The sequence below is a fragment of the Spea bombifrons genome, chromosome 2, assembly GCF_027358695.1.
Source record: "Spea bombifrons isolate aSpeBom1 chromosome 2, aSpeBom1.2.pri, whole genome shotgun sequence".
In the NCBI taxonomy this organism is placed as follows: Eukaryota; Metazoa; Chordata; class Amphibia; order Anura; family Pelobatidae; genus Spea; species Spea bombifrons.
The window spans coordinates 112514414-112527233 of NC_071088.1; the positions used below are offsets into that span (position 1 = coordinate 112514414).

At 37.5% G+C, this 12820-nt stretch overlaps 1 protein-coding gene across 2 annotated transcripts; it reads right to left on the reverse strand.

Moving 5' to 3' along the window:
- Nucleotides 1-1508: 1508 nt before the first annotated feature.
- On the reverse strand, nt 1509-12107 carry LOC128473468 (retinol dehydrogenase 7-like). 2 transcript variants are annotated; one of them, XM_053455695.1, is made up of 5 exons: nt 12071-12107; nt 6122-6454; nt 4467-4725; nt 3341-3504; nt 1509-1800 (listed from the first exon to the last, which is right to left on the reverse strand). In XM_053455695.1, exons 1-5 carry the CDS (start codon nt 12090-12092, stop codon nt 1583-1585), a joined length of 996 nt encoding a protein of 331 aa, XP_053311670.1. In that variant the 5' UTR covers nt 12093-12107; the 3' UTR covers nt 1509-1582. The 2 variants fall into 2 exon arrangements, with proteins under 2 accessions (XP_053311670.1, XP_053311671.1); XM_053455696.1 differs by lacking the exon at nt 12071-12107 and adding an exon at nt 9503-9633.
- Between the last annotated feature and the right edge of the window lie 713 nt (nt 12108-12820).

A 12820-nucleotide genomic window follows, 5' to 3' on the forward strand; every position in this document is an offset into this window, starting at 1 on the left:
TATAATATAAGGCTTGCTTGTCTGTAGAGGTAAATTGCTACAGGCACTGAAATAAAAAATATGTCATTTACATATTAATTGTGTTCCCCTGAGATGTTTACTTTTATTTAAAAAAATAAAATTGTACTTAATGTAAGGAAGACTTAATTTAATGAGGGGGTGTAACAGCCTGAGATTTGTTCTTTTATTTAATTAAATAAAGTCTTTGCTGTATTTGCTAATACCTGTTACATTTATTGGACCTACTTTGAGCCCACATTTTTGGAGATGCTGCTAAGAATGCTAATGACAGTTTGTTTAAGGCTACCTGACCCATCTTGACAGCCATCACAGAAAATGTGTGAGAGTCCACACTGTACAAAAAAATACTTTGCCATTATTTTACTTATGCCGACACCTGCTTCAAAGCATTGATTGCTGGCTGTGCCGGTAAAATACCGACTGGGTGTCAACCCTACTCTAGACATCCTCAATTTATATATATCCTATTTTTAGACTTCTCTTAGTCTCATTAGAAGAGACTTTTTTGTGATGGGCCCAAATACAGTCAGATCTTGCACATCCCTTCGCTGCTCTGTGCAAGATGTTACATTGTGTTTGTCAGTGAGGTTTCTAATGTCAGAGGTTAGACCAGGCTGTGAGAATACAGCCTTCTGACTGAAAAAAACAGTTCTCTATAGAGCCAGTCAAGGTATTAAACAAAGAGTCAAGCTACTTGACAACTCAAACCTTTGTTAGGTTGCTTTGCTACACGTGCCCCTTGGCTGCAGTTCTAGCCCTGGAAACAAGTGCCTCCTGGACTCATGCTATTTCAAGCTAGTCTGTCCTGTTAAACTGAATGGATCCAGTCCTTAACTGTTAACTGCACGTACAACTTCAAGATACTAAACCACTGACATATTCATACAAACAGATTAGTTCAGTTAATCCCTCAATATCACCTATGTGCTTTAGGGGATATGGGGTAGTGGGTACATACAAAGACTGGTGGTGTGACTGCCCTAAAGTGGAGGGTTTGTTCTTCCCTAGATTAATAAACTCACAGCTTGTTTACATGAATCTACAGATTGATTCCTCCATACTCCATGGGGATGGAGACTGTTTACATCAACATATGAGATTCTTCTATCACTTTGAGTGCAAGGCAGGGGATAGTGCAGGGTGATGTGCTCTGAACCCCTTTTCCTCACCTCATTGGCCTAGTTTTTCCCCATCTCATTTCCATGCAACCCAATTCTATTACCAATAACCTGTTAGCATACAAGCCCTAGATTAAACAATTATGGAGAAAAAGGGTAATTGTAAAAAAATATATTAATAGTTTTGGAAAAGAAACACAACTGGAGGAGAAAAATTGATGATTTTTTTTAACCCTAACTTTTCCAAATATAACTGGTGGCAAATAGTCCAAGTACGGTTCACATCTTTTATTTTCCTGTTTCATTCTTCATTTTGTTAATTTTATAACATAAAAGTTAAGTTAATTAAGTTAATTAAATGTTCACACATATGACCAAATGTTTTTAATTTGGCAAACAAGAACAATTTAATGTAGGTATAGAGTTTCCAGGTAATAGGACAATCAGATACTCTGGGCTGGTTTAAGTTGACCAAGATTAAGAATAAAATCAGCTACTACTGCAGGAAAGTAAGATAGAGGTAACAAGAAGAGTTTGGCATCCCATCCTGCAGTGTAACGAGTCCGAGGGTACACTGCTATTAGTGCATGCTCCATACAGTCTGTGGCCAGATTAAGGTTTGTGCTGCAGATTTTCTCAATGGAATCAACAACCTTGTAATCTGTGGATAAAAGCCATAACATAGACTAATGTCAATACTACCATTCTTTATTGAAACATGATCATCCATTACACATGGCAAGATAAAAAAGTTAATCCCATCCCGAAAAATCAAGAAAGACTAAAGGATCCCAATATGTATAGCTTTGAGGAGAGAATAGAAGGAGAGATATGATAGAAACATTTAAATACATAAAAGGGTTTAACAAAGTAAAGTTTATTTAAAAAGAGGAGAACAAAAAGTCATAATCTAAAACTAGAAGGTCAGAGACTTAGCAAATTTGAGTTTACTAGATAAGTGAAACAGCTTCCCAAAAGTGGTAGAGGCTAAAACAGTGGGATAATATAAACATACAAGGGATAGGCATATGGCTATCCTGAATCTAAGACAAGACCAAGGACTGATTAAGGCTTGCGTTTCTAAATCATGAAATATGGACAGATTAGTTGGGCTGAATGGTTCTAAATGCTGTCAAATTCTATATTTCTAGCATGCCCCCCAACTGTCCCAATTTAGGCGCCTATCACTTCCCCTGTCCCGCTTTGCAGGGGCAGAGGAAGGGTGAGACCAGGGCCGGACTTTCCCGGTGGGGCTGCAGGTCAGTGGGCCTGGCAGCCGGCAGAACAACAATCAAAACAGCCGCTGAGCGGCTGCGAGCGGAAAGCCGCCTCCGGCTCCTAATGAAATTAAAGGGGCTGGCCCATGATATGCCTTTTAACCCCTATATGCCACTCTGCCTCCAGAAATGCCTTATACCCCCCCTATATGCCACTCTCCCAGAGTGGCATATAGGGGTATAAGGCATTTCTGGAGGCAGAGTGGCATATAGGGGTAAAAAGGCATATCATGGGGCAGAGTGGCATATAGGAGGGTATAAGGCATATCAGGGAGGCAGAGTGGCATATAGTGGCATCCACATCATGACCTTCCATGTGTCGCTTATCACCATGCTGTTATACTACATAGTCATGTATGCAGATGAGGGCACACACAAGCTGGCATTCAGCACAGTGCAAAAGGAATGTCATGCCTAGAGGTTAGATGGACAGATTTGTACTACATGGTACAGATTCACAGAAGGACCACATTGAAAGGACAAGTATGGCACAGAAGGAAAGAAAATTTCACAAAAATGAGAACATGGAAACAGAAATAGTTAAAGGAACATAACATACAAGGACACAAATAAAATTCACAAGACATGCCATTGCATGCTAAGCTTGTCACCACTTAACTGTACTTCATAAAAGGAAAATCCTATGCTAAACTTAAACACAAAACTCGAGGAAGGGGCTGAGCCAGCTCTGACCAAACACATGCAAGTAAGTGAGGAGGAACGTATTTATGCCAGGTGTGGTTTCTGCTTGGTACCTTCAAAAATACCTAACTACAGTTTTGCATAGACTGCATTCTGAAGATACCTTTAAACACCGAATGGTATTCTCGGTCATTTTCCCAAGAAAAGGTATCACCTTTGACTAAAGACAATGCACAGGTAACTGTTATTATATGATTCAGAGTTAATGACTTAAAGACTCACTCTTTTTGAAGTATTCTTCACCATAACACTTCTGAGTTTCTTCTGGAAGCCTCTCCCAGAGTGTCTGTATGTTTTTTATTTGAGTTTTTGGATTTGTTATTCCTGTATTAAAGAATCCCGGTTCCACAATAGATACCTTCACACCAAATGGTTGCATTTCACGGCTGAAATAAACACATACATGCTCAAAAAATACACTATATAAATTTAATATAGCATAAATCAGCATGTTCATACAAGAACTAAAAAAAAATCCATGAACACGAGAGGTGTTATTATTTATACCATGTGGATTAAAAAATAAATACTTAACAGTATTGGAGTGACACTCAGCATTCATTTCCTCTTGTTTTTGTAACAAAATAGTGAATAAAGAAATTATATGTCTTTGTGTGCCTTCTACTTGCTCTTTACATATGGCGGCCGTTTCCTTGGTTAAGTAGGAGGGTACAGCTTACCCTTCTTTTCACATATTAATCTAGGAGCACGTTGTTTATGAACAAGTTTGATGATCTAATTGTCCTTTTTGTAATGGGAGGAACTGTTTATGCAGGAAGGCCAATAATGGTGTAATATAATATATCCTTATGTTTTTTTCAGGGTGTGAACAGAACAAGAGACTTTGGGGGTACATTAGAATATTAGCATGATAATCATGGCCTACATGGAAAGATTGTGAGATTGATATTTAGGTGGCCATTTGGGCAAGAAGTCTCATTAGGTGCTTGTCTGTGTCCCTTACCAATAAGTGTTCATGCTTAATTTTGCAATTTAATGTCAAGTGTCACAGCATTCATGCAATTTGTTAAGTAAAACTTTTCAGAAAGATGCCATTGCATATCCCGTTAAATATTGTGTTAGTAAAAGATAACCTGTCCTCATGTTACTCATTTTCAAACCCAACAATGCTGGGTAGACGACACAGAAAAGGTGAAGGTGTTCACTTATAAAGCTCTTACCCATACGTCTCCTGACACACTCAACAATATAAAATAACCACTCAATGATATAACATTAACTAATAAAAATGGAATGAAGGAAAATAGCGGGGTTAGCATATAACTATTAAAAGGGGTACTGTCAGAATGCGTATAAGGAAGTCAGCAGATTTATAAGTAATACTCACCGGAGGCCGTCGGAGAATGATTCCACTCCATATTTAGAAACAGCATATCCTCCCCCACATATTGTCAATCTTCCTGCAAGGCTTCCTACATTAACTACACGTCCTTTTGATTTTCGAATTAGGGGTAACATTTTAATTGTGACATCAATAAGCCCCAGCAAGTTTACTTCCAAGACTTTTAAAAAATCATCTTTTGTAAGCCATTCAGAAGGGCCAGATGGAACCCCAATACCAGCATTGTTCACCAAGCCCCAAAGACCTAAAGAATAAGAAAGACGTATCTCAGAACAGTAAACACAGGAATGTAGAAAGCAGTCTGGAGCCGTGAAAGTAGTTATTTGTTTCCCTTCCACCTAATATGTTTGCAAATGAGGTTAACAATGATCACTTTTTTGCCTTTATATACTTTATACATGGACCCCTTGGAGCAAATATCCTCTGTACTAGACAGCCTTTAAACAAAGCCAGTGCAGAGGTACAGAAGCCAGATAACCACTCATGGACATCTGTTTCATCCTTAATGGGAACTCATCAGCATGAGCTTGGTTACTGGCAGTACACAAAACACATACAACATAAGTTACAGTGGGGTACAGGTGTTAGTATATATATATATTAAAGATCAGTAGGTGAGGTTTTGTAGACTACAACTTTCATCACACTCAGCCAGACTAATGAGAGTTATGGAGTTGCAGATTTGGTATTTGTACCATTACATCATGTGATATGTCGGAATCAGCCATAACATGATGACCACTGGCAGGTGAAGTTGTATCATGACATATATACATATATACACATGCATTGTGTTTTTTATTTGAGTAGCTAGGTTCCCATACACCACCATCACCATGAGTTATAAAAATAAACAGTAGTGATGGTAGTGCAAGGTTTAGAAGATAGCAGCTAAAAAAAACACACACGTGGAATGACCCCCTATTCCACAAACTGACAAAGTGCAAACATATATTCTGGTGCTTTCGCATCAGAAAAGTGTGGAGCGCTAAAATAAATATTTTTAAAACTCACCCTTTATAAGTAGTTGAATTTAAACGGAGACTTTAATAAAAAAGCGCTCCTGAAAATCATACGGCTGTGCCCTTATTTCTGGTGCTAAAGCACCAAAATATATATGTTTGCACGTTATTACCATGAATTATGCCTCAGAAGGCAGCTAAATATATAATAAAAATATGGATTTGTGTTTTCGGTTATAAGAAAATCTGAAAGACTGAAATGGTTTTTAGAGATTAGTTAAATTCTTAAAGGTTTGCATTGCTGTAAAAACAAATATTCCTAAAGAAAAACTGAACACCAAAGATCAAAACTTATTGAGAAAGGTTAAAAAAATAACAATAAAGAGTTTCATTCAACATTCTGTCAACAGATATTATGTGTGTGATGAAGCATTGCGGGGTTCTCTTAAGTCTGCAAAAATGTCAATTAGATGTTTAATTAAAGGTAACATTTGAATTTGTGGCAAGTGATGAAGTATTTTGTGGATGCATACAAACAAAAGTCAAAATAATCCTGAATATCTGTAAAACAAAAAAGAGTCAAATGGGACATGTATAGACTTAAAATGAATGGGTCACATACTAATTTTTACAATAGTACATCATTTTGCTCAAATCAATAACAAATTCACACTTGACCTTTATCTCCAACGATAGTAGCCACCCACTTAGCAGCAGAGCTCACACTCTCGGTATCAGTGACATCCAGTGTTGTTGTTCGCACTCTGCTCGACGTCTCCTTCTTTAGATCCTCAGCTGCTTTCTCCGTCAGACAAGCTGCCAGTACCTGCATTCCTCGCTGGTCCAGCTGTTTCACAAGCAAATTTCCAAAGCCAGTGTCACAGCCAGTGATCAGCACATATTTATCTGGGAGATTCTGAAGGATTTGTCTTTCTTTGTACGATTTGTATACAAAGAAGAGGGCCAACGCCACCAGCAGAAGGAGCCACATTGTGAGGCAGTTTTGTCCGACTGTAATGCACAAATGCAAGACATCATTGACAATATTCTGAAATGCTGCTAGCAAAGTTGTTGTTACATGTGTTATTGCATGTTATCATGCTATGCATTTGGCATTAAATGGATCTATGTAATGGACATAAATAGTGACATATAGGCAAGCTTAAAATACTATGGTCCATCAAATACCACCATCTATTTCAGAATATAATTGGATGGGTCCATGAGCATTCACAAAATAACTACATTTTATGATAAATTGTTTACCTTCTTATTGCAACCACAAAAATGATATACTGTTGTTTTCAAGTCAAGTAAGGTTTATTTTGAAACTGTAATATATATTAGACTAATATAGCCTAATATATATTTGCCTTAGACTAAATCTCCTTTCTTCCAGTCTAAATGCGTGACCACGTGTCCTATGCATAGTCCTGTTTATTAGTAGATTTCCACATAATGGTTTGTATTGGCCCCGAATATATTTATATAATGTTATCATATCTCCTCTGAGGTGGCGTTTTTCTAAACTAAACAGATTTAAATTAATTAACCTTTCTTCATAACTATAGTGCTCCATTCCTTTTATTAATTTTGTAGCCCACCTCTGCACCTTTTCCAGTGCTATAATATCCTTCTTTAGAATAGGTGCCCAAAATTGCACAGCATATTCAAGGTGTGGTCTTACCATTGATTTATAAAGGGGCAAAATTATATTTTTATCCCGCAAATTGATGCCCCTTTTTATACATGACAACACCTTACTGACCTTAGCAACTGCTGACTGACATTGCACATTGAGGCCTAGTTTGTTGTCTATAACAATTCCCAAATCCTTCTCATTTGTTGTTATCCCTAATTCACTACCATTTAGGCTGTAACTTGCTTGTGCATTCCTTACCCCGAAGTGCATAACTTTACATTTATCTACATAAAATTTAAGCTGCCATTTGTGTGCCCAGTCCCCCACTCTATCTAAATCCCTCTGCAGCAATATCCTCTTCCGGGCAAGTCAAAACAGAGGACACTCCAGAGGAGGAAAATCACAGACAGATGTGAGACCGTGTTGGCCCCTGGAGAAAAACCTGAATTGCATATGTTCATAGTATGCCCATCAAAGTGTAAGTGCAATTAACCCTTGTCAGTTTACCAAATACATGAAGGTACCATTCCATGGTTATTTTTGTTCTTGTTTTTTGGTACTTTCTCCTTATGGGGATTGAATGCAAACCCAAGGAGGTTTCTAGAAGGCTTGAATACCACATACAATCTTGGACTCTATTAGATAGTTGTTTGATTTCTTTTTTGTCTACACTATCGTGCTTTTTGTTTTTTGCTTTTATTTTGAGAATCACAATCGGTCCATACGAGCGCCCCTAGGTGGATTTTGTTTTTACCACTCCACTAATCCTGACGAAAAGGAGACATCAGACACTTGTAGACCACCCAATTGACCTCTGCTAGGGGAAACTAGCTTTCTAATCTAAATGCACTGAAGAAATTGAATGACATAATGATGAAACTTGAAACATCACCGATGTCCATAAGGAAAAGGACACTGGTTAATGCTTATCTGGTTGTCTGCCCTTTTTTCATCCCTTTATTATCTTACATATAATGAAATCCCATATAATGTCATGCCACTCCAAAGCTTGAAACCTGCAGCCCTTAGCTCTTCCTGGTATGACAATGTAGCCTAACGTCTACCTTCCTTGTCACGGAAATGGGATGTAAGGTTCACCAGAGGCAACCAAATCTCAACACTCTGCTCTAGGGCTTGCCTGACTGCACATACAACAATCCTTACAACAACTCTGGACAAGATAGACCAGACGTTGGCGCCTTGGAAGCAGTTGCTCTGAATCTCTGGAACTAAGAAACAAAACAATGTTTGCCAGGCTTCTTCTTAAGGTACCAGGCCGAGGGGGACTCAAATTGTGGAACAAGAGATAAGGGACCTGCTATCCTACTCGCCGAGACCGATTTCAAAATGTTTTCGGCCACCAGTGCCTTGTTTGCTCCGCTGGCGGAGTTTGGTTCTCACCCACATCAACCAATTGAGAATTTAGGCCTAATGCCATTTGCAGGAAAAATTCTATAGTTTTATGCAATACTAATTATGTCAAGTTTACAACCTTAGTTGCAAGAATCAAAGGTTCATATACAACCATGAGATATTTTAATGCCATTTGTAGCAAATGTGAAAATCCTTGCAAATGAAAACCAGACACATGTTCCACACCTTTTATACAGTTCTAATTATGACAATTTTTACAATCCTAGTTGCAACAGTTAAATCCTCATGTACAACCATGAGATCAACCCACACGTAGAACAGAATGTATCCACTCCTTCACTGTGACAAGTAAAATGACATATAAAGGTTAATAGTAAAATAAAGCAGTACAGTGTCCAATCTGAGTTTGTGTACCTCTTGGCACAGAATACAGACCTCCAACATCTGACCCCCATACCCCCCCAAAAGAATCCATAAGTAATATAGAGCATTTATTTTCCTGAGAATACTGACATAATAGAAGGGCTAAAAAATAGCTCCAGATAACTAGTCAGCCACTGAATTAAAGTTGATCCCTAGTTGATTACCGGTGACCCTTTTTTTAATCACTGTTTTAATTTACCGTTAATTTCTCATTACAGCTTTATGCACATCCCAAGCATTCATTTTCTGTGTTGCTTGTACTACTTCTTGAAGTCTGTACTACTGGAACTGTATTCCCCATAGCTACAACCTTTTTTTTTATAAAGCAGGGTATTCTTCATATATTTCTTTTTTTTCACAAGCTGAAAACAGCAAGAGTTAAATCTAAAGTACACTTAATAAAGAATACATGTATAGTCCATTCCATGCAAGCTGAACTTTAGTCCCATACAAGCAGGAAGATAATTATTGAAGAAAAACTGTACATCTCTGCAAATGCCCTTACCTTTCGAAGAATCACTATTTTCTCATGTTTCTTTTTTAACCTTTACCTTAACATAAAGAACTACATTCTTTTGCATAAGTAGCTAAAGTTACATGGAAACTACAGAAAATATTACCTTGTCTGTAATGGAGAGAGGCTCATTCAAAGTGCCACAATAAACATATATCACACTTGCACTATTATGTATAACTGTCTCCTCCCTCCAGCTTGCAGTGCATGTTATGTCCACCGGAATTCAGTGTTACTAGCAAATAATTACTCTCCGACTATGCTCTAAGTTTAGTACAATGAGATTAAATTCACTGTTGGTTTTACTTTAAGATTGATTTATTACAACATTTGATTTTAATTGCACAATACCGAACACTGGAATGGGTGAATTTGGTATTGAAATATTGCACATGGTTGAAAAAAAAGTCTTTGTCATTTTACCCTTCCATTGTGGAATTTATTCAGTGTAGTAGAACATTATAGTTACCAACTACCCCTAATGGATAGAACATACTTACGGTCTCTGATGTCCCTATGGAAGATAGGGACATCATCAGGCTCTTGCGCAATTAATTTTTGCTCTTAAACATTGTAGGGGACAAATATTTACCTTTAAATTATGTACTATACTGACAATCTGATATGCTCCTTGGATTCATGCTTATTTCACGATGTTGCTCAGCAAATTAAAAATGCATTGTGTGATGTCCCAAATGTTTGCACCATAGACCATCTTTTCCATCAAGTCTTTGCTCAAAAGGTAGGTTTTAGTAGTCGGTAGGTGACATTTATTAATTATTTTTTTTACTTTAGTTTGGATTATCATCTGTATTTAGTATCCCAGAGCAGGGAGACTCGCCGCAGGACTGTTTAAAGGTAAGTACCGGGGGGGGGGGGGGGTATTTATGGCGTCGGCGAAGTTTAAAATGCCCCCCCTCGGCGGCGGGGGGGGCGGCGTTTTAAACTTCGCCCCAGGCGGCGTTAAGTCTTCGGCCGGCCCTGTCGGCTCCACTGTGGCTTTCACAGTTTGGATCACTACAGCACCTTTCTTCATGATCGATGAACGCACGACAGTAGACGACCGAAGAGTGCGACCTGGGGCTCTCAAAAAAAAAAAACCTAGAAATCTAAAATAAAAAACTGCCACTGCCATCCAACCTAATAGTTTTAAAAATAATAATACTAGCTTGGTATGTCAGGAAGCATATTAGCCCTTTAAACATAAAAAATCTGCAATTCTGTGTCAGTAAAGGCACTAAACTTGATGAAAATGTTTTTTAAATTCTTTTCCATATTTGATATATTGTTCATACCAAATGATGGACATATAAAATGGTGTCAAAAGGAAGTCCTATGTATAAAAATGGTAAAAAATCTGGTAGCCAGAATGTGAAGCATTCAAGGTACAGGCTAAAATTTTGCCCTGCTTGTACATAAGAAACAAAAAATAACCTCCCATTCCCACCCTTCCTGCGCATCCCCACTCATGGGAATAAAAAGGGGCAGGATTATGGCTGTAGGAGGCCATAGGGGGATGGGATCAATACAAACAAAATGAAAAACATTTGGGGTAAAAAGAAACAATGTCCCTAAAATACATATTTGGTTTGGAAAAACATGCATAATAATACAAAATATGAATTTGTAAACTTGCTTGCAGATGTGACAAAAGTCCAAATGTGGTTGAATACCTTTTTGATTCTTGCTTGGTTGGTTTCCAACGGTGGTTTGCAGAAGGTTTGGGATGTTTCAGGAAAGCTTTTTTATACGTTTAGAATAGCATAATCCTTAAGATAGTTAAACAAGTCCCCTTTCAGTTCCTGTGCGTTTGCAATGATACCATTTTGGGGATGGTACCTGGTGTACCCACAATGTCTTCTCAACATTCACAGTTGTGTTTTAGTGCCCTGAGCAGCTTATGTGCCATGCCACATTGTTTCATGGGGATTATAAGTGGATCATATTGTAAACAACATAGCACATTCACTCTAACCACATACACATACATACAAACATACCATACACTTACACATACATAAACACACTCTTTATCCTACTTCTCCTTCTCCCACTCTTGCAGGCATCACTAAATCTGACACACTTATCCCATATTCTGACACACACTCATCCTAACACCATACACTAACACTGACACACATATTCTAACACAATACACATACAGTAACAGACACACAGACACAGCAAAACATACAGAAAAAGGGGAGTGCACAACCTAAAACACATAAAAGGCATACATACTCAGCCTGGTGGAGGTATAGTGCACTACAGTGATGAGATCGTGATATAATTTCCAAATTCCCTGTGCTTAGGTGTAACAGGTGCTCCTCATCACACAATGCAACTACAAGTACTTGTCTTAGCCGAAGGTATGTGAGGCATGGTAAGACTTCATGTAGAGTAACTATTGGACTCTCTGACAACTTCACTAATAGAATAGGCTGATATAATGTGCACAGTGATTATTATTGTTGGCCAAATGAAGTATTTCTCCTCCCGATAAATGTTTTTGTTGAGGATTTGTGTCAGTGTCTCCAAGGAGATACTCTACTCTTGGTGGACTAATGGACTGTTTTTTTGTGTGTAATGCATTTGTGTTGAAAGACTTTTCAAATTCAAGATGAATCCGTTTCAACAGTTTTTGCTCCCTCCTCTTTAGCACCTTGTATTGTACCTGAAGTCTTGTGCCTGAACATTCTAGATGGCCAAATAGATTATTTTCAAATACACCAAAAGGTGTCACTAGAGTACATTTTCCCATGTAAATACAGTTCAATAAAGAAAAAGCTGGATAAAAGAAGATTGAGTATTTAGTGGAAGGTGGTGTATTTATAGGCCCAGCATACAAAAAGGCATTAGCTTGCAATGAAGAAAAATAAAAAATTAGCAACATTTCACACGATTAAAAAAAAGCAAACAGCACTAGAAATCATGGTTCTAATGAAGCACTAAGGTACAAACATGCTAAACATCACCTTTAATTACCTATAATAACAGCTCATATCTCTTCCATTAAAAGTATTAATACATAATACCATTTGTCACTGAGTAATGAATTAAATTAATAACTATGTACTGGCAATTTCATTTGATGACTGTTTGCTATATTGCAATGGCAAACAATGAATGCAAAATTATTGGAAATGATCTAATAAAAGTTATTATTAATATTTTTATAAACAAGAAAAAGAAAAAATGTCGGTGCGCTAAGCTAGTCTCAGGCTCAAAAAATACAAATGAGGCCTATCAAACATTTGCATGCTGCAAATACAGTGTGTTGGCTGTACAATGTATACAAAAACTAAAACAAAAACAGAAAGCGCAGACAGTTTTGGTTTTTGTATTAATATTTTTATGTACTAAAATAATTTAATATATTATTTTACTATATGGAAGTCTTAAAACATAATTTATTTGTTTTGCA